General features: G+C 41.4%; 1 protein-coding gene across 5 annotated transcripts in view; it reads left to right on the plus strand.

Annotated features, from left to right (window-relative positions):
- UST (uronyl 2-sulfotransferase) overlaps nt 1–23,389 on the plus strand; it is a 314,759-nt gene that overhangs the window by 152,653 nt on the left and 138,717 nt on the right. For 4 of the 5 annotated variants that reach the window (XM_078447442.2, XM_078447444.2, XM_078447443.2 and 1 more), the window contains exon 3: nt 20,796–20,951. The exons of the other annotated variant lie outside the window; for it this stretch is intronic. In XM_078447442.2, the coding sequence (XP_078303568.1) occupies nt 20,796–20,951 (156 nt within the window). The remainder of the gene's footprint in view (nt 1–20,795; nt 20,952–23,389) is intronic. 5 annotated transcript variants of the gene reach the window in all.

Consider the following 23,389-nt stretch of genomic DNA (forward strand, 5'->3'; position numbering starts at 1 on the left):
ACTTCTTGTGGTGAGGGCTGCAGATAAGTAACAATGAATACCTGCTCTGTTACCATGGTGAGTTCACAGTCTAATAGGAAAAGTTCATGTAAGGTTTTTCTAAGTAATGAGATAATCAGGCTAATAATAATCTCCCACAAGTATCATGGTGGTTATGGCCAAATGTGGAACCTGTGCATTTCCAAAATAGTTTGTCTTCCAAAGGCAGTTATTCAGTACAATTTTTTTTTTCCTTAGGGTTTTTCTTCTAAATATCTATAGCCATTATTTTTTAAACATATTTCAGATTTTATTGCTCTGGTGTCAGTTCAGCCTCTTGGACTTTCTAGAGTGTTCCTAGGTGATTTCTGACCCCTGTTATCTATGAAAATGGCTTAGATCGGCTTAAGGCCTAGAGTCAGACGGACGGAAGTTTAAGGTCCAGCTATATATTCACGAGTAATGTGAATTTGATGAGTTTATTAACCTCTCCAGAGTTTCTTCACCCACAGTAGCCCCCCGCCCAGAGGGCTGGTGTAAGGAGTGAGTGAGGTCAGGCCCACGTGCCCACCCTGAGAACATCCATGGAGGCTTCCTTACACACTCCCAGCCTCCCAACACATCATCTTGGAGTCTCCTCAGAAAGTTTTGTCTCCCACATTTAAGAGAGAAGACCATCAGTACTGGAATATGTGGTAGACTTTGTTTATTTTTAGGGATTTTATGCTATGAATCGATCTTTAGAGGAAGCACTGGCACTGCGTGTGAGCCTCTGATTCCTAACTGCCACTGTGTTAGGTTTTTCAGCCCTTAGCTCCGGCTTTCTCCCCTCCAGTCTGTCCTCCACACTCTCGAATGTGGTCTCTCGAGGCCCAGGTGTGTTCCCAGCATCCCCCGCTTCAAACTCTCCTGACGTCCCTCAGGATGAAGACCCAGGATGAAGGACCCGGGTGTCTTCCCTGCCCCAGCCCCCCCTCTCCCCACCCCGGGGAGGTTTTGCTGTCTGTTTGCTTACCATGATTTCTTGCTTGCTCTCTTAAAAGCAAAACTAAGAATCTGTAAGGGGTGGCGATTGGAGACTTGTCCGGGGTATTTTTATCACGTCTCCCTTTGTACCTCGGCTGTATTCCTATCGGGTATATCAGATGGACAGACAGCAGCCGCGTGTTCCCACGCCAGGCGGGTGTTACAGGCCACTTTGGAAGCTTTCCTCATTAGGCATTGCTGGCACCTGAAATAGATGGCTTGAGAGTTAATTAGATGCAGTTACTTGCAAAAGGCTCAGAGGCATTTTCTTGGTCGTACACAAGACGAGTCTATTAATTATTTCTAACAAGGAAGGTTTACATAACATCCGTTAATGGCCAGTTGCTGGTGGCAGCCAGGCAGAATGAGCGGCCCCAGGCTGAGCATCTTCCGCTACCCTGAGAGGAAAAAGATCTCCAGAGACAGAGCTCATGCCTCTGGGGGCCTGCGGTCTCCTGGGGAAGATAAAATACAAGCAGATTAAGGAGTGGAAAATAACTTAGTGCCTAGCTCCGTCCTAGTGATTGTCAGTCCAACGGGTGGACAGGAAAATCCCCCAGAGCTGGAAAAGATGGAAGTGTTGGGGTTCAGCACAGATCACAGCTGGCTTTTCCTTGCAACGTGATAGCTGTACAGTAGGACAGGCAGTGTTTTGTAGGACTATAGTGAAAAAGTATTCGACCTCTGCAGTGCGTCCAGGCTGGGACCTCACCCATAAAATTTCTCCCTCTCCAGGGGCCCTCGGTGCCTGGCATTCTGCCACGAGCAAGGTGCTGTGTTAGAGGGAAGCATTGTTCTCTCCTGAGTCCTCCTTTGGAACACACACCTCCCTGGGAGGAAGGACCCCGCTGAGCCTTTGGCATCCCGGGGTGGCCTGCTGGATCAGAAGCTTCCAGACCAGGAGGGACCTAGAGCATCTGTGTGGGTGGTACAAGCACAGAAGGGGACAGAGGACCTTGGGCAAGCAGCCCAGTCGTGGAGTGCCACCCCCTGGTCTGGAGCCTGGCTCTCTGGAGCCCTATCTCCCTCTATGTCCCCACCCCCACCCAAGCCCCACTCTTCTGCTCGGGGCCCCGGCCACTCGGGGTTAGTTATGTTTCTTCTGTTTCTCAGCGCTGCACCCGTTGACAGTCACTCCCCACCTCCTTCCTGTCCCCCTGCCTCAGGCAGCTGCTAATCTGCTCTATAGTTTTGCCCGTTCTGGACATTTCACGTTGATGGAATCATACAGTGTGTCGCCCTTTGTATCGGTCCTCTTTTACTTAGCGTGTGTTTTTGAGATTCGTTCATGTTGTGGCATATGTCAATACTTCACTCGCTTATATAGCAGAGTACTATTTGACTGTGTACGGATATGCCACAGTTTGTATATTCCATCATCATTTAATGGACATTTGGGTTGTTTTCCATTGTTGGCTATCACAAATATTGCTGCTCTACATGAATAATGAATAATTCACGTATAAGATTTTTTGGACCATGTCTTGGGTATGTATACCTAGGAGTCAAACTTCAGGGCCGTATAGTAACTATGTTTAACTTGTTTTGAGGAACTGCCAAACTATTTTCCAAAGTGGCTGCACCGTTTTATATGAAACCAACAACGCATGAAGGTTCCAGTTTCCTCACATCCTTGCCAACACTTGCGACTGTCCGTCTTATGAATTATAGCCACCCTAGTGTGTGTGAAGTGCTATCTCATTGTGGTTATACAACATTTTCTAAACCAGTATTGAAAGCGTTGGTAGGTTCTATATTTCAGGGATCTAGGCAAAACCCTAGTGTCCATTCCTAACTATTGCTAATTACACTCCTAAAAATGATAGTCTTTGGGCCAGTTAGAAATAGGTCTCCTCCCAAACCCCCCACGAACACAGCCTCATAAGGACACGGCTTGGTGAGAAGGTGGTACCTCTGTGCAAAGAACTGGGCACTCTTTCCACTTCTGTGGGCTGGACACCGCCTCTCACCCAGACTCCTGGCTTAGCCAGTAGGGTGTGGGCTAGATTTCAGCCATTCATACCTATTTTGTGGGCATCTTTGTCCAGGGCACAATCTACACAACATGTGGTCTGCTGTTGGCTCCTTTAAAGCCAAGAGACCTGGCTTCTAGCCTCAGCTGGGCTTTAGGGCTGTGACTTTGGACAAGTAAATTAATGTCCCTGTTCCTCAGTTTCCTTGCTGGTAGACAAGAGTAATAAAAACAGAACCTTCTGATGGTATCATGATGATGAAAGTGAACTTGATAAAGCAATTGGTCCAGGGCCTGACAGATCAAAGCATTTAGTAAACAGTAGTTAATTTTATGTCTTGTCCTGAAGAACTCAGCACAGATGTTATTTCCTCTAGAAGACCGGTCAACACTCTTGGCCTGTTGGCTTCATGTTACATCTCCCACAAGCCGAGAATAGTTTTTATGTTTTTTAAAGTCTGTGAAGCAACAAATATATGACATAGAAAATATGCCCTCTGTGGCCTAGAATATTTCCTATCTGGCACTTGACAGTAAAACTTTACCGCCCCTGCTGTCGAACCCTTCTGTGGCAGCCCCTCCCTCCCTCACCCTGCCCGCCCTGCTCCAGGGCAAGGTGCTCCCACTCAGGGCTCTGCACCTTGGACCTGTCTGTCACTGCCCTTTGACACAGAATCCCTACAAGGCTATCAGCACTTCATCCCTGAGTCCCTTGGCACATAGTAGGAAACTAATATTAATTTAGGGAAAGGAAAGGGAAAGGAGGAGGGGGACAGTGTTTTGCCAACGGCACAATTTTGCCTACATCCTGAACTTCCCCTTGACAATCATGCAGGGGTAGACTTCTAGATACACCTTTCTCAGTCGTTCACAACTCCCTTCCAGAAAGCTTGGCCTGTGGATATCAGCTTCATCAGGGAGCCCCCTGCCACTCCCAGCTGGGCTGCCTGGGTTCAGGATTTACACCCTCGTGGATGGGGGCTGGACTGCAAGAAGGTGTAATGAGTGTGTCTTGAGTCTTAGAGACGCAGGCGGGACTCTACCTGCTTGAGTCTATTACTCTGGGACACTTCAAATGAATTTCTTAGGTCTCTACTTATTTTTCTAATATTCATGCTTATGTTGAATTTCTTGTGTAGAAACAGATGCTCTGTGTTTACCTAGAGCTTTCACTGCAATTGTGTGGAATTAGCCATGCAAACACTGTTGACGTGATATGTCTTCATTTTTTGGTTTCTTACATGCTAAAACAAAAATGTATTTCAATGAACTTGTGTGCATGAGAGAGAAAGGGAAAGATTGATTTGTGCCTCGACTCCTTGTCCCCTTGAGGAAGGCCAGTGAGTCTGCAGGTGAAAAGACATAAGAAATAAGCAGGATAGCACCTGCCTGAGCCAGTAGGTGCCCGAGGTGCTTTCAGGATCAGACCTGAGCAGTTTCCAACTCTTGTGCAAAAACCTGCACAGACTTTTTCAACAGATAAGGAAACATCTTTAAAAAGGAAAATGACAAATGCAAATGAAGGATTTGCAATTCACAGTGATTTGTTAACTTTCTACTAAAAAAAAAAAAAAAAAAGGAAGGGAAGGGAAGAGAAGGGAATGGAAGGGAACAGAGCAGAATGGAACATTGCAGTTTATAACAGGTTTTCTCCAAGGCTTCCAACATGTAGGATGTTTGCAAGCATATTGACCAGCGGAAAGACTAGGGAAAGATTTCCAAGTCACGATTCTAAACAATTTATGTCAAAGCTTCCCAAGTATTACTCCTCTGAAGCTTCAAAGGAATTGTTTATAAATTCTTGAAAAAGAAAATTGCATTTCCACCCTTGGATGCAAGTGACCGTCTGGATGAGATCACTCCCCGTGACGGATTAGAGAACATAGTTTGGCCTTAAGAACGACTCACAGAATTAGGTCAGGAGTTGTTTATTGACCACATCATCTTCCAGGTGCAAAGTATGCAAAATACAGACCTTAACACTTTTACACTGAAGCTGGGGCTGGGTGCATAGGGGCTGAGGAACGCTGCAGCCATATTTCGGAGCAAATTAGAACATTTTGTGTTTTTTAAAGTCAACCTGACACCTCTCCTGGAGGGAGTCTTTGCCATCACCGAGCAGATTAAAACCACTACAGTGAGCTACATTTGACAGGCTGCCCGTGCAGATGGTGTTTATAACGCACCTCCTTACCCAGCTACCTTTGACTTCCGACCATTAATGTTTTATAAACTACCCCAGAGAAGAGAGTACCTTGTCAAATGAAAGAATTTTAAAGCACTTGAAGAAAGAAAGCGCAAAGCTTTCCGGTGACGTATTTTGATCATAGATAACAGAATTTTTAAGCTAATGGCGCTGCTTCGGCAGTGTTGGTGCATAGTGGGACCTAAAGGAATGATTGGAGACTGGAGCTCTCTTAGCCATGAGCGCTCTTGGTTTCCCCAGAGGCTAATAATACCTGTGGCCATTAAAAAAAAATTAATATAATTATCGCAAAATTAAAAGGGGAAGCGGCTGCATCATTTGCAAATGTGTTCTCTGGAAGGCAACACAAAACCTAACTAAACAGTGGCCTAAACAGGTGATGAGGCTTATTTATTGCATGGAAGAAGCAGTCCAGGTCTGGTACAATGGCATTATTGTGGCCCAGAAGAGTTAGAAAAAGCCTTCGTGGAAGAAGTTGACTTTAACATAGGCTCATTCACCTGTTTCTCAAAATGTTTGTCAGGTCTTTATGTTGTAAGTGATAAAAGCCCAACTGCTTAAACAAACACAGAAGTGTGTGTGTCTTTGTGTGTGTGTGTGTATGTGTGTGTGTACATGCACACAGGTGGAGCTATCTTTGGGGAAGGGATCATATATTCACCCACATAACTAAAGCCTCTCAATCAGGTATGGCTGGATCCAGGGACTCAATCTGTACCATCAGCTCTGGTCTATTCTTACCTCCCAGTTCTTGGGCATCCTAACTCTTAGGTAGGCCCATTTGGTGGTTAAATGGCTACCTGCACACCCAGGCAAGCATCTCACTCACTAATTGTAGTAGAAAAAAAGGACTTGACCTTCAGCAGGCCTACAAATTCCTGAGATGGAGTCTCATTGGACACCTAGGGTCAGATGCCCACCTGTTAACCAGTTATCATGTCCAGTGGATGGAATGTGTTGGTTGACCATGCCCAGGTCAAACATCCTCCCATGAGGCAAGGTTGAGGGCAGCCCTCCAAAATCTCATGGGCAGAGCAGGCAAGGGGGTGATTCTCTAAAAGAAAATGGAGATACTATTACCAGAGGAAGGAGGGAAAATTACAAGTCTTGTTAATTATAATAACTGCTCTAAACTGAGTCAAGCTTGCAGCTGGTCTCTCATGAGATTGTGCATATGCCATAGGCGAAAAAAAAAACAACAACTTTGAGCTTATATTTTAACAGGCAACAAAATAATAATACCTTTTATTTGTTGGTAGATTTAATACTTTGCTCATTCTTCAAACAATTTGGGACCATTGATAGAAAATATAAAATAAAATGATAAAATGTAAATGAAAACATATCAGAACCATGGAAAATATAAATTGGAATTGAAACTGTGATATACAGAGACCCTAAAGTCCAAAAAATTGCTGTACTTGAAAAGACTTTACTCTGAATTTCCTGGTAGCCAAAAAAAAAAAAAAAAAAAAAAATGGGGCGATAAATGGCTACAGTTCTTATTTTCCATGAAGCAGAAATATACTAGTTTTCCAGGTAGTGTAGTGGATTAAAGAGCATGAGTTTGGGCTTGAATGCCAGCTCTGCAATTGACCTTGGACCAATTACTTAATTCACCTAATTCTCAGCTTTTCATCTTTTATACGGGAGTACTTGTATTCACAGCGTTGGGTTGATTTACAAACTGAGATAATTACATGTAAGGTACCAACAAATAAGAGCCCTGTGATGAGGGAAAAAAAAAAAAACAGGAAGTTAGGAGAGAGAGTGGTTAATTACTTCCCTATCACAAACACAGAAGTGGATTGTGTGGTGCTCTATCTTCTAGTGTCCCTTGATGACCACCAAGGACATGAAAATGTCACTCGGTCAAGACAGCTCTTGATGGGGCCAAGAAATTATGCTCTAATGTACAGCCTTGTGATCGCCCAGCGTGGTCCAAGACAAAATCCAGAGTTTACAGAGAAATGGATGGATTCTCTGTTCTTCAGTCAATCAAAAAGCCAGCCTTTTGATAGATCTGAGTGGCTCTCTGTTCAAGGAGATAGTCCCTGGTGGGAGCCTGGAGTGGAGTATTGGTGGATGATGAGCCCCTGCACTTTAGTGGCATAGCTTGGTCATCCAGCGTAACTGACGCTCTGGCCGGGACAATGGTCGCCTTTTGGCAAGGACTGGATCTTACCCCAGCGCTCTTGGATGGCTCCAGTCCAAGAATCAGCACTAAACACTTAAAACCTGTGGTCCTTTCTCTCATTTCAGACTTCAGCTTTCTTCATTTTACCACATTTTTCTAGCTTACCATGAACTCTGCTAACAAGGATTTCCTTATGGCTTATTTGGGTCCAACTCCTTGACAACTACGGGGAAAATCAGAAGTTTGACATCCAGTGGGGGCTCTCTAACTATATAAAGACATGTGTTGCTCTGAAAATTGTCTTCCTTTCCCCCTCTTTCTGTTACTATTTCCATTTATTATAGTGAAATCCTGATGGCAAATATTCATGTCAGTTTTTTAAAAAGTATTTTTGCAATAATGGTTCTTTCATTTAGCAGTGTTTGATAGTCTGAATGTGATCATAGTTCCCTATAGGAAATGGGAAATACTTCATCTTGGTGGGAATTTATGAAAAAACCTGTTTACCCAGCACCAAGTAATGAATGAAAACAAATAAAAACCAGCCTACATACTCCTCTCCATGCTGGTGGATTGGGTCTACATTACATGACACACTTATTCAAAATTAATCCATTTAGGAAAAAAGATGTACTTGTGAAAAGCCTCCAACATGTAGGCAGTATGACATTTCTTCATCTGAGAGCAATTTAAATGTCTTATTATCATCTCTAGCTAAAAATACCTTATGAATTCTAGATTCTTTTGTGGAGTTAATCTTACAGCTCAAGTTCACCTTGTTGCGAATTCTTCATCTCATGTCAGTGTGGGGGGTGGGGGCAGGGGTGGGTGGTGGTGGTGGTGATGTTGTCTTATGTAGAAGGGGAATGTATGTCATCTGTCCCCTTCTCCAGCTATCAGCAAATCCGTGCCGGGGGGATGGAGACACTGTGGGGACACAGCTAGCAAGTAGAACCTTGTTGTTTAGCAAGTTTTCTGTGTCTGCCTTTCTTACTGTGTCTTCTGTAGTTGAGGAATGGGGTTTTCAAGAATGGATTTTTGAAGGATCAAGAACAATAGGTCCTTTTGCTATAGCAGAGCCTGTTACTTGCAAACCCCACATTCATTTCCCCACCGTCTCCTCCTCTTTAGCAGAAATCTGACTTTGCTTATATTTTACCCTATGGGAAAGGTAATCCCATCCTCAGCTCAAAGGTAACTAAGTAATTCTAGGCAATAATTACTGTCTCATTTTGTTTGCTAATGGTTAGTGGAGAGCGGGCTGCTGGCTTGGACCCCGCCAAGGAAACGGGCGGGGAAATTTTCTCATGACCTTTAGGTAAGATTTTCAGACCTTAAAGGAAACATCCAGGAAAGATACTCTTTTCTTCCCCTGGACTTTGTTATTCCGCATGTAATGGCTGGAATTGCAGCAGCCATCATGAAACATGAGGAACACTAGTCTGGGAACAATATTGACTTACTATGGTGGCAGAGCAGGATGGAACAAAAATAAGGAAAGAATCCTAAAAACCTCTATACCTAATAACTTCTATTTTGAAAGAGGATATATTTTCTTTATTTATTTGTAGGAGAATATGTTTTCCTTATTGTTTGAATTAGGTTGGGTTTTCTGTTACCTGAAACAAAAGCAACTTCACTGATGTATGGAGATATTACATAAACGATCATGGAAATTCTTTTTTTTTTAATGTTTATTTATTTTGAGAGAGACAGAGCATGAGTGGGGGAAGAGACAGAGAGGGAGGGAGAGAGAGAATCCCAAGCAGGCTTCCTGCTGTCAGCTCAGAGCCCGACACGAGGCTCAATCTCACAAACCATGAGATCATGGCCTGAGCCAAAACAAGAGTTGGACGCTTAACTGACTGAGCCACCCAAGCACCCCATAATCATGGGAATTCTGTAGTCATGGTTAAGCCAGTTGTTCTTAGAGCGCAGGTCCTCCGTTTTCCTGTCCTGTCTCTCGACACCTGGTGGGCATGAGGCAACACTAGCCCAGAAAGTTGATGAACTTAGCATGGTGTATTTCCCTTGCATATCACATGTGCAACATACGCAAACACAAACACAAACACACACACACACACACACACACACACACAGAAGAATATGAAAAATGCCAAGAAGCCAACTCTACATAGCCAAGTCAAGCATGGAGGGCTAGAAAGTTCCTTATTAATTCAAACCAACAAGAATCAGGTAGCTGTACTTTGGCAAAGGGAGAATGACTAAATTGAGGCTACACAGTTTCTAGAGGTATCAAGGCCCAGCTCCAATGTCACATTCTCTGTGAAAGTTCCCTTGAGCCTGTTAGGCCAAATTCATCACCCCTTGTTCCTCTTCTCCTACTGCTATATTCATATCTCTAGTGAGCCACTTCCACAGGGTATCAGAACAAGCAGGCCAGTGTTTGGTTCCCTTGCTAGATTGTGAGTTCCCATGGAGCAGGGTGTTTGTCATAGCCTTTGTTGTATTTATTCATTTAATAGCTATTTGTTGAGTAGCTACTACGTGCCAGGCGTTGAGCTGGGGACTGAAGATGTAGAATAAGGAAAAGCAGATATACCCCTACCGTCATGGAATTTAGAGTCTACTCGGAGACAAACAATCTAATTATCGCAATAATCGATTCATTTCTTGCTCCTGACCAAATGGCAGGCGCTCAGTAAGAGCCCAGTAATTATCAGTTGAATAATTAGTCACAGAGTTTTCAATATTCCACAGTGTCTCTTATGCTCCTGAAGGCTAGTCTCAGTTCGTATTGTAGGAGAAAGTCTCCCAGAGGCAAGCAGGATCCGGACTCAGTGTGCAGGCTCTTTTCAAGCCTCTGCTTGCGTTGTGCTTCCTACTGTCCCATTGATCAAAGCAGATTGTGTGGCCAGGCTCAAGGCCCATGTGGAAAGAGGTTACACTTTTGCATGAATATAGAAAAGGGGGATTAATTTGAGGCCATTACTGTACCAATCTGCTACACTATTTTAAGTTGTGGGTTGTGGTATGAAAATCTTAAACGCAGCCAAGGAATTTAAACAATGGTTATTTGAATCCAAGAAGAAGTTTCTTGCTACAAATTCACACTCAAACTGAAATTTGCTTCAGGCATTTTAAGTGGAAAATAATGCTGTGGTTCACAGTGGACAGTGAATCTAAGCCTTTGGTCTTAAACCTTTACACAGTGCTTTGATGAGAGAGGGGGGGATTGACAACCAAGTGTGGCTCTTCCCCCAGCATTTGTACTATGTACAGTGAGGACAGTCTTCTCTTGTGATGTTCGTAATAAGAATAATTGACTCTTCTCCCCCTCCCACCTCCCCACATCCAGAGGAGACCTTTCTAAATTGAATGGTTGGCCCATGCCACCAATACTTGCTATAAATTTTGAAACTTGCAATCAATAACCAACACCTCTTCTCTTTTGCATTATAACAAATTAGTTTTTAGGTTGGGCTCAGAGCATAAATTCTTAAAAAAAATAGGATAAAAAGAACACATAAATAAATAAGGCCTAACTTTAAAGCAGACTCTTAACCCTTAAACGTCTGTATAAACTAAAATGTCTATGTGTATTTTATTTGGAGACGGATGTGATGAAAACAAAACGTGTTCTAGATCTGAATGGAGAGTTAAAAACTAAGTATGTGGGTCTGGTGGAAAGATTATCTACCCAAAAGCATCTACATAATTCCATATCCTGGTCCAAAAGTTAATATAAAAGTCAATTGGTTAATACTAAAAATGGAACAGCTCTAGAGCTAGAACTAATTTGAGGACCGAATCATCCTGTGTTCTTGTTGATAAATCTGCGACTCTTTCTGAGTTTTGTGTAATAAGGAACTTGTAAATCACAGAATACATGGCATATGAGAAAATTCTGGAAATGGCTGAAATTGGCTCAGACTTACTACAACCACGTTACTTATAGTGTCTTTGAACTCAACAAAACATACAAGGCACATACACACACGTACACAGGAAGATGAGGGTTAAATAGGAGTGCCAAACCCATTTGGGTTTCTCCATTTGATTTTGATTATAAAAGCCATCCAGAGGGTTTAAATAAGGGCTCTTAGGAGAATGGGCAGAGGCTCCTAGCACAAGTTCAGTAGGGCTACTATGTATATGTAGAAGCAAGACTAAGTCCCATGTTAACACTTTGAGATACTTCTTCAGGATGGGTTAGCCTCTAACACTTACACGTCCTCCACATTCTGCTCACAATTCATATACATGGCATGTGGACGTCATTTCTCTTCTCTGTCAAACCTCTGAGTATTCCATGGACTCCATTTTCTATGGACCAAACTGAGGTTTGAACTTTAGAAACTAACCTACTGGAGTAACGAGATACCCAGATTATGGGCTTCTTCTTGCCTGTGATTTGTATACTGACCAGACAAAGAAGCACAAAGAATGTTGCAGAATTAAAAGTGAATCTGCCTTTCCTTTATATGGTGGGTTTTTTTTTTTTTTTTTTAACATTTGTCAATTCAAAATTTGAAAGTATTCATCTTCTTGTCCGTGGCATTGATAGCATTCACTCAGGGTCACCTGGAATTTGAGTTTTTAATCAAACTAGAAATCATTTTTGTTCTGAAGCATACTTTAAAGTTCCAACTATGATGACTTAATCATCACATCCAAAAATTGCTTCTGGCTCCTTGTGAAAATTGCTTCTTTGTATGAGGATTCTGTTATAATGTAAAGGGTATTACATTCCTGGAAATAACATAATGATGTATATAATGGAGATAAGGACATTAGATAGACCAGAATGGAATGAATATTTAAAAGTGCAAGATGCCATTCAGATGACCCCCTGAACATCTGTAACTGTTGTGCAATCCTGCCTTACAATCATGAGATGTGAATAGGGAGGAGCCTTGAAATCATTGGATTCAATATCCCCAATTATATTTGTGGAAACTTTGGCCCAGAGAAGTTGTTCAAAGTCACTTATTCAAGGTCCTTCAACTAGTTTGGCCAAGGAGAAAGCCAAAGTTTTATGACTTTCAATACAGGGAACTTTCTCCACATCACCAAACTTTTTCTTATGTAATATAGCACAAGAGTGTTGGAAAATATGAGTGTTAAGAAAAATTGATAGATTTACCTTATAGTTTTAGCAGACAAGAAAACCAGAAGAGCATCCTTAATAATGACAAATATGACAGCATTGGTTCTAAAACAACATTGAATAGTATTTTTATCCAACCAGTCTATCTATTTAATAGACAGATATTTTTTAAGTATCCACTATGCACATAAAATACCCAATCTATTACACAAATAAAACAGATGGGCTTGTAATGGATTTGTAGCTTTTGTCTTTCTGTAGACAGCATTCAACATGAAACTGTTTCAGGTAGGAACAGGGATAAAGGAGAAAGCATAAGGTTCAGATTTGGCAAGGCTTCTGGGAAAAGATAGGTTATGAATAATTAGAAGACACAGGGATGATATTTGAGAGTTGTGAATAGAAAGAACTCTCTATTCGAGAGGTCTGGCAGTGAGGGAAAATAGAGTTCTTAAATGGGTCCTATGTGTTTCCTCCTCTAGAGTGGAGGAAATTAGCCCAAGGGTCTGGGGAGTTGATGGTGATTACCAAATGGACTTGCGTTTGTCAGAGGACCTACAATGGCTTGATGCCAGTGACAATGCCTCCTGAGTTCTGGAAAGCCCAGCAGGAAGCCTGAAGCCCTGTGTTGTGCAGGCTGTGGTGTTGGTGATGGTCTTAAAATAAGCAGAGAGCTGGAAGTGATTAAAACTGTGGAAAGGAAGAGAAACATAAGAAGAACATAAGAGAAGATTTATTACGTGAGCAGCCCAAACAAGAGTGGGACAGGGACAGAAATGACAAAGGTTCCAAGAGAGACTTCTGCACACCCTGGAGGTGGAATCCATGTTATCAGCACAAAATATTGGAACGGGTTTTTTGTATGTTTCTTTTATGAATATATTTAACAAGGAAACATATTAAAATCCAGTGTTAATTTTTAAGGTTTTCCAGATATATTGCTTATATCTATAAGCATTCCAGGTCCTGTCTTAATAGCAATATAAAGTGAAGAATTTCATAGTTTAAGAAGAGAGGATCATTTATTGGCTTTCCACCCAGTTTTCCACTTTTATGGATGAGGAAGGTGTGATAAGGGTGGCTCCTAGCACCACCGTGTCCTAGGAAACTTTCAAATGAGGACTTGCCAAATGGATGTGTACTGCTGCTCAATGTCTTGGGGCACCTGGGTGGTGCAGTCGGTTAAGCGTCTGACTCTTGATTTCGGCTGAGGTCATGATCTCATGGTCATGAGGTCGAGCCCGGCATTGGACTCTGTGCTGAGTGTGGCGTCTGCTTGTGGTTCTCTCTCTCCCTCTGCCCCTCCCCCTGCTTGCATGCTCTCTCTTTCTCTCTCTCTCTGTCTTAAAACAAAACAAAGTCATGTGGACAGAGACATCGAGAAGCAGAAGTGTACCTGAGTTCAGGTCTCACAAAGACCTGGCTGTGACTGTCCCCGCATGGGTCTGAGTAACCATGGGACAGAGGGGATGTAAAATACAAGGGGCAGTTTTGTTGCTCAAAGGGAGCAATTTCATCTTCAGCATAATATGAGTACTGAGTCGGGTCTAATGCTTTGATGATGTTTAGTGTAAATTTCAGTTAATGCACACATTCAGTTAACCAGGTCACTAGTTGTAACCATTCTGGGTAAGTAGGCGTTAATGTAGTGTGCGCATGTTTATCAGGCTAATCATGACTTTTAACTATGGGTTGGAGGCCGTGGGCACTCCAGGGAGACCCAAGGAAGAGGAAACGGGGTTCTCACCTTGTCCCCTCCAGCGTTTACACAGACAACCCTCTCCCCCACCTTAGCTCCTTAGTGATGGCAGAGACCCCACCCCCCACCCCCACCCCCACCCCCACCCCCACCCCCACCCCAGGGGCATTTTAGAGCTAGATTCCTGACCCTCCTCCTAGACTTTCTGTTTAAGTTAGTCTTTTTTTTTTTTTTTTAACATTTATTTATTTTTGAGAGACAGAGGAGTGGGAGAGGGGCAGAGAGAGAGGGAGACACAGAATCCAAAGCAGGCTCCATCCAGGCTCTGAGCTGTCAGCACAGAGCCCGACACGGGGCCCAAACCCATGAACCAGGAGATCATGACCTAAGCCGAAGTCAGATGCTTAACCAACTGAGCCACCCAGATGCCCCTCAGCTAGTCTTAGAATGGGGCCCAGAAATCTGTCGTTTTAAAGTCCCACAGGTAATTCAAATATACAGCCATTTGGGAACCACAGCTTGTAACATACCATATTAAATGCCATTTTGCAAAGACTTAAAAGCAGAATTGATGTAAATTCTTCTAACGAGACCAGTCCCCAAGGAGTCCTGTAATCATACGCTATGGAAGTCTTGGTCCAGACCAAGCATGCTTTTCACCTAGAAAGTCTTCTTTGTCCCCCTTACCAATGCAAACCAGGGACAAGCGATTGAAATTGTACACGTCATCTGGTGGTAGTTACTGTTGTGCTCAGGATTTTGGAAAGACTTCTGTTTATTTGGCATGTTCCACACAAGCCTGTCAGCCCCTGGGGATTTGTGGCATTTGCAGAACTTACAAGCAGGCAACATAAAAATATATAATTCATAGAGTGAACTATTTTGGAGCTCCCTTCACTTTTACAAATTGGCCATAAAATAGAAACCACAGACATAACATTCGTATAACCATAGTTGCCAAGAATGAAGAATCGTTTGGGGAGTGGGGGAGGATGAGGACTTTTAGTGTGTACTTCTTTATAGGGCATCCAAAGAAAGAGTAAGTGTTAGAAATTTGTTTGCGAAAGATAATGGTAATATTACAGTTGGGATATAGTTTTCTGCCTGATCCTTGGCAAGTATCTGTTGAAAAAAAATGGGGATGTTGGAGTTGACCTTAAGAGGCCTTTAAAAATCATTCAGCTTGTCTTTGAGGGGCATCTGCTTGTCTTGATAGGCATTTCAGGTGTATTTAGGATTTCACGTGTGTTTTACTATGACTTACTGCTTCCTGTTTTTCCCTTTCCTGGTGGAAGTGCTCCACAATATGCAAGGCTCTGTGATTGCCTACAGTAGACTAAGGGGAGGAGTGAAGGGAACACCACATTCTTCTACTCTCCTTCACCCATTAGCCGCTTTGACATTCTGGGATTACGTTCATGCCTAAAACATGTCCTCTGGAAGCAAAAGGAGAGGCTGTGTGACTCCTGTCAATTCCACCTGTGCATTCCAGTGACTTGGGTAATGGATGCGTAATGGCCGATGACACTGGATGACGTGGTAGACTGTTGAAAAATAGCATTGAATGGAGTTGGACGCATTCAAGATATAAAAGAGGAGATGGTCAGTCTCACAGAAGTCACACTAAAAATTATTTCACCATTTGATGTTATATATTAGAGTGTCGTCTTGGGGTCCAGAGAGCTGTGAGCTGGGCTTTAGTTGTTATGTGCCACTCTTTGACCTTGAAAATGCCAAACGATCTCTCTGAGCCTCGGTTTGTTCATCTAAAAATAGTCACGGTATCTCCCTCACAGGGTACTCGAGAGGATGAAAAGATGACATAAAAGAAAGCCCTCGCCAAGCCAAACACATTGGGCTGAGTGTGACAATGACAAAGAGTAGGAGTGCTGGGGTGGGGAGGGGATTGGAGCGGGTGGGTTATTCTAAATTGCTCTAGACCTCAAACTCTGTTCCTCTGTGAATCCGTGATCTATAGAGAAGAGAGGGGCACACTGGGAGTCCCTTAGGGCCAATTAATGATGCTTAAATTATTTGATAATTTAACCTTCTAGAGAGATGTGCAACTAGAGTAAAGACAATTACACTCTCTGACTCAGTATTGTTAACAAGGATTAAAAGCCTTTACCTGGCACAAAGCCTAGCACAGGGTCAGGGTCAGCCTTTCATAAAAATCAGTTCCTTCCCCCCTACTTTTCCGGAATGAAGGCTTCAAATAAAAAAAAAATGACAATGATTTTTAAAACAGACCTTCAGGAGCGGATCTATAGCTCTACCCAAGCGGGGATGAATCTACTTGTTGCCGTTCCGAATTTTAACACCTTATCCAACATCAGCACATTGATTTAGCCTGCTAAACTTGCCAATTTCCAGAGCATTACATAGCTTCTTTTAGAAAATGATTTAAAAGCCCCATCCTAACTTTGAGAAAGGTTTATGTTTGTGATGATGTATGTTGTGTCTTTAACAATAACCAGACACATTTTCTAGCTCAGTTTTTATACCCTGTAGCTGTATATTGGTGTTTACAGAAATGGTATAATAGAGTCACAGTGGGGATGTTCAGCTCTCTTTTATTTTCAAATATTATTGTAGATGCAGCTGCAGGAACAATGTGGGGAATTTTTGTTTTTATGGAAGTGTTCTTTTTTTTTTTAACCAAGTTCTGATTGACATGTAACATTATGTTAGTTTCAGATGTATGACATGATGATTTGATATTTGTATACACTGCAAAATGATCACCACAATAAGTGTAGTTAAGTCTGTCACCATACATAAAGAATTTTTTTCTTGTCAGGACAAAAGTGTTCTTAAATAACAAATATTTATAACTGTTATGTGAGAGCCTCCCACAAGACTAATGATGGAATTGGAATGAAAAGTTTTTCAAAAGTCAACAAACAACTAGAAGGTTTATAATAATATCTTTAGTTATTAGCAAAAGGAAATAGATGGGAAGCCTGCCACGGTGTAATTACCCACAAAATTCAGGAGAAATTAAGTGTTTTCACCAAAGGTTTGTGCCTCTCGGTTCTTCATTTAAATCTTCCGAGATACACCTGTACTCTTGGAATAAAGTGCTTGGGTATGCGGTAACTCATCTTGGTCAGCAATTCAGACGGAACGAGCGCTCTCCGTTGCTGTTCTATACTGTGCTAGAGGACAAGGAAAGACACATTGATCGCAATTCTTAAGCCGTTTATTTTTTCAAAGAAATTAAAACTTGTCTTTATATCAGCAGCTCTGTCACAACTGCAGTCTAAACCCCAGCCTGGTGATTATGGAAAGTCCAGCTTGCAAACGCTATTGACATCCTGTTATATTTCAGCCTCCCTGGATCATAACCTCATGAGGAAGAACATATCTGATTTATCTGAGTATCTGAGCTTCCGCAGTTGTTGTCAGAAAGCGCTAATTTTGGGGTACTCACTGATAAAACCATAAGTACAATGACCTATTAGAATGATTATCCTTTTACCCTGATGCCTTTTATATTAGCATTTGGGTAGAAAGATCAGCTGTGTTTGAAGATTCTCCCGGTCTCACATTTTAGCAGAATCATTGTGTTAATCATTGTTAAATAGCATAATAAGCCCTCAGAGGATCTAATCAATCAATGTTTGTTGAAGCCCTATATTTATATACATGGCATGTTCTAGGCAATATGAGGACACACAATAGAAGATACTGACTGGTTCTAAAGAAACAAGGTGTTGCTCATTAAAAAAAAAATTCTGGAAGAATTATATCAAAATGGTACATGATGGGTTGCTAAGTGAGTGATAGATATAATGTTTTACTCCAATGACAATTAGCCTTTAAGCTCCAAATTTATGAAATGCTCCTCTATATAAATGTAAATATAAATATAAAATATTTCATAAAAATAAGTAAGCCTGTAATTACAGAGGCAAAATTCATATTACATACAGTAGGCACGTTTGGGGTATATGTATATTTATATTATACTATATTCTTTAGCTTGTGGCCTTCTGTTATGGGTACGTGCTGAATGAAGGACTCTTGGTTAACATTTGTCAGTTCTTACTCAATGCTGAGCATTCAAAATGGAAATATTTTTATTGGGGATATAAATATTTAATCAGATGCTTTTCATAATGGCTTCTTAGTCTCTAAGAATCATTTAAACTGGGCAATTAGAAAAACAAAAGAGGGGCACCTAGGTGACTCAGTCAGTTAAGCATCCAACTCTTGATTTCGGCTCAGGTCCTGACCTCATGGTTCATGAGATCAAGCCCCATGGTGGCCTCTGCACTGACAGTGCGGAGCCTGCTTGGGGTTCCCTCTCTCTCCCTCCCTCTCACTGCCCCTCCCCTGCTTGTGCACATGCTCTCTCTCTCTCAAAATAAATAAACTTAAAAAAAAAAAAGAAAAAGAAAGAAAAGGCATCTATATTGGGAAACTATCTCTGTTTGCAGATGACATGATCTTGTATATAGAAATTCCTAAAGAATCCACCCATAAAAGCTATTAGAGCTAATAAATGCATGCAACAAGGTTGCATAACACAAGATTGATGTACAAAAATAAACTGTTTTTCTATCAGTGAACAGTCAATCCAAAAATGAAATTAAGAGAATAATTCCATTCATAACAGCATCAAAAAGAATAAAAGGAGTATTAGGCTTGTACATTGGAAGCTACAAAACATCAGTGAAACAAATGAAATGAGAACTAAATAAGTGGAAAGATATCCCATGTTCATGGACTGGAAAACTATTATTAAGGTGGTAGTAGTCCCCAGAATGATCTACAGTTTCAACACAATCCCTATCAAAATTTCAACTGCCTTTTTTTTGCAGAAATTGACAAACTGGTCCTAAAATTCATATGAGATGCAAGGGACCCAGAATAGCCAAAACTATGTTGAAAAAAAACAAAGTTAGAGGGACTCCCCCTTTTCAATTTCAAATCTTACAACAAAGCAATAGTAATCGAGACTCTGCGGTATTGGCATAAGAATAAACACATAGATCAATGGGGTAGAATTGAGAGCTCAGAAATAAACTCATACATTTATGGTTAGTGGATTTTCAACAGGGTGCCAAACAATTAAATGGAGAAAGAAGCGTCTTCAATAAATGGTGCTGGGACAAATGGATATTCACATGCAAAAGAATGAAGTTAGATCACTAGCTCACATCACACACAAAATAAACTCAACATGAATTAAAGACCTAAATGTTTTAGGCCACTAAAAATATAAAATTCTTAGGAGAAAACATTCTTGGGTTAGGCAATGATTTCTTAGATATGATACCCAAAGCACAAGTCACTAAAGAAAAATTAGATACATTGAACTTCATCAAAATTAAAAACTTTTGTACTTCAAAGGACACGGTCAAGAAAATGAAAAGGAGACCCATAGAATGGGAGAAAATATTTGCAGATCATATATTTGCAAATCCAGAATAAACATAGAACTTTTGAAACTCAATAATAAAAAGACAAATAGCCCAGTTTTAAAATGGGCAAATGATTTAAACAGATATTTCTCCAAAAAAAATATACAAATTTCCAATAAGCACGTGAAATATGGTCAACATCATTAGTCATCAGGGAAATTCAAATCAAAACAGTGAGATACGACTTCACATCCATTAGGATGGCTATAAAAAAAAAACAGGCAAAAACAAGTGTTGGCAAGGATGTGGAGAAATTGGAACTCTCGTGCATTGCTGGTGGAAATATAAAATGGTGCAGCTGTATTGAAAACAGTTTGGAAGTTCTTCAAAAAATTAAACAGAATTGCCATATGATCCAGCAGTTCCACTCCTAGGATATACTCAAGGTGAATCGAAAACATATGTTGACACAAAAACTTATACACACATGTTCATTGCAGCATTATTCATGGTAACCAAAAGGTGGAAACAATCCAAATGTCCATCAACTGATGAATGTATAAACCTGATATGGTATATCCATACAATGTAATATTATTCAGCCATATAAAGTACAGATTCATGCTACAGTATAGATGAATCTTGAGCACATTATGCTAACTTAAGCCAGACACAAAAGGTCACATATTTTATGATTCTATTTATAAGAGATGTCCAGAATACTATAGGCAAAATCATGGAGTCAGAAAGCAGATAAATGGTTTCACGGGACCAAAGTAGTGAGGGAAATGAAAAGTGACTGTTAATGGGTAGGGAGTTTCTTTCAGGGATGATGAAAATGTTCTGGAATTAGGTAGTGGTGATGGTTGCTCAACTGTATGAGTACATTAAAACCACTAAATGGTCCACCGTGGAAGGGTGAATTTTTATTGATATCTCGATTTTTTTATTGCTATCTCAATATTTTTCCTTGAGCACTCTACAAACGAAGTTCTAATAAAGCATAATATAACTTGCAAAAGCATACTGTCATCACAGCACATATTTATATATTTTGTTCCTAAGAAGAAACAAAAGAAGCTTCATAATTAGGCTTAGGATTGGCGTAAAAGCTTACCAGTTGTAAGTGTCGGTGCAGAAAGGTAATGAGTCCGCCATTTGTCCCGAGTCGTACTATGAGGACAACCATGAGTCCAGTGCTCCTGTTCTCTCTTTGACTTGACATGGACCCTTCTCGCTTAGATTGATCAGACATTTGTTGTCCTGAAACTGAGGGAAGAATCCCAAGTATTTTCACCCGAGGTCTCATATTTGCTCTCTCGTTCTTTCCCAGGTGCTACCTTTCCCGAGCCAGGTCGTGTACAACAGGGTAGGCAAGTGTGGGAGTCGTACTGTGGTCTTGCTTCTGAGAATCTTGTCAGAGAAGCACGGATTCAATTTGGTCACGTCAGACATTCACAACAAAACCAGGCTTACTAAAAATGAACAAGTAAGTTGTCGCTGCCCGTGGTTAAACTGTGCTTTGTGTCAATTCATTTGTGTAATGAGTGGGTGCGTTACAAGACATCCTTCAAACACCTAACAAATGAATAACAGAGTTGCAATGTCATACTGTATTTTTGGCCGAGTGTTGAAGGAAATGTAAGTTAAAGTCTGAAGGCAGTCTTTAGACAGGAAGTTTCCCTGAAGGGATACTTTTATTAAGATGGGTGAAGGACAGTATACACTCATCATTGTCTATTTAGCTAAAATTAGCCATGCGTAATTCTCAAATGGTTACACCACTGAGCTATAAATAATGCCGACATCCTGACAACAAAAGTAGGAAAACTATTTTCATTATTTCTTCTTTTCCATTTTTTCACACTTAGGGTTATACTACAGAGAAAGCTCTCTTTGGTCCAGGAATCTGATTGGTTGATGGGGGCAGGAACTTCTTGCTATGGGTGAGCTCAGGGGGTCTTGAGTTTCCAAAGCAGCATTTGGCATATTCAGTGGAAGCCAAAGAATTACCCCATTTCCCAGGAAGAGTTCTGTCTGGTTTCTTTGTTTATTTGTTTATTGAGAGAGAGAGGGCGTGAGCTAGGGGCAGGGAGAGAGAATCCCACAGGTGGCAGAGAGGAAGAAAGAGGGAGAGAAGGAAGCGGGATTCACCCGAAGCAGGGTTTGTGTTCACCTGAAGTGGGGCTCCAACTCATCTGATGTGGGGCTCCAACTCACGAACCTTGAGATCATGACCTGAGCCAAAGTCAGATGCTTAACTGACTGAGCCGCCCAGGCGCCCCAAGAATTCTGTCATAACGTAGCCCAATGATGTGAGTGGTCATGCTGGCAGTAGATTAGGGGTGCTGTAGTCTGCCAGGAAGCTATGAAGACAGATTTTACTCCGTAAGTTTATAGAAAAACAGGGTCCACAGTCTCCACTGAGGTGCTTTGCTCACGTACAGAAGTTAGGCGCAGTGCTGGCACAATCATTTTACAGGGTCAGATGTGTTTGCCTAGTCTCACAAAGTTGCTTCTGTCCCCTTAGATACTTAGGATGTATGAGTAGCCACCAGCATAGGTCAGGCTTCCTCAGACAACAGAACCAAAAGGATGGAGATATCTATACTGATAGATAGATAGATAGATAGATAGATAGATAGATAGATAGATAGATAGTTTATTATGAGGAATTGGCTAATCCAATAACAGAGCCCAAGAAGTCCCACAATCTGCCATCTGCAAGCTGGAAACCCAGGGAAGCCATTGGTCTAATTCAGTCTTACTCCAAATGTGAAGGCTTGAGAACCAGGGGAGTCAATGATGTACTCCCAGTACAAGGGCAGGAGAAGATAAGACGTGATACCCAAGCTTAATCAGTGAGGCAGGAAAAACAGGGAGAACTCCTTCCTCTACATATTTTGCTGTTCAGGACTTCAAGGGATTGGATGGTGCTCACCCACGCTGGGGAGGGTGATCTACTGTATCGCTTGGCGATCTATTTTACTGAGTCCACGGATTCAGATGCTAATCTCATCCGGAAACGGCCTCGCAGACACACCTAGAAATATTATTTAATATGGGTACCCCTTGCCATATGGATACCCCTCAAGCGGACGCACGATATTACCCATCATGCCACCCAGTGAGTATGGAAATATTTGGGGAATAAACATGGCACATGGTTTACTATCAGATTGAAACCATAATTATGAACATTTTTACCCATGGCTACTTTTTTTCTGGCATAATCCTCACCTTTGAGGCATTCAAAACCTCACAAACAGAAGGGATCTCATTATTCATTTATGATAGCCTGTCATTCTTTTTTATCTTGGGGGCTAGTACGACTCTTTTAAGACAGCAACATAGCCAGTAGTCCTTGCTGTAAAGCTAGTATGTTCAGTGTCTTCCAGTGTAGAGATCAAAAAGCCCATGCCTTTGAAAACTTCCATGAAAGGCTGAGTATCAAGTTTGAATAGTCATTCCCAATTAGCAAAAAATATTTTGAGATCGGCCCTTATAGGTTGTGCGGTAGGCTTGCAATAGAAAAATTACACTTGGTGACATTTAAGGACATCACATTTTATGAATAACCTTAGTAGGGGTAGGTTCTCTTTAATTTCCTTGCCTGATCAAAAAACTGTTATTATCAGGCTAGTTATGCCCTTTTCACTGCCTGAAAGAGAGTGACTATAAATAAATAGCCTATGTTATTGCAGTTTTATTACAATTATTAAATTTGTCTTTCCTTGGAGCCCTAGGTCTTTGGGTCTGCGTATGGATTACTTTAAAATATTCCTATGCATGGAAAGGGGAAACCGCTCAGTTCTCAGATACCTCATCAAACTCTGTAGCTTAACTTTAGTTCCCACTGCTAAAAGGGTACAAATAACCCAGAAAGAACAGGACAAAGGGAACTGAAGTATTAGACACTGGGATGTT

Source organism: Panthera onca, chromosome B2, assembly GCF_046562875.1.
Source record: "Panthera onca isolate mPanOnc1 chromosome B2, mPanOnc1 haplotype 2, whole genome shotgun sequence".
Classification (NCBI taxonomy): Eukaryota; Metazoa; Chordata; class Mammalia; order Carnivora; family Felidae; genus Panthera; species Panthera onca.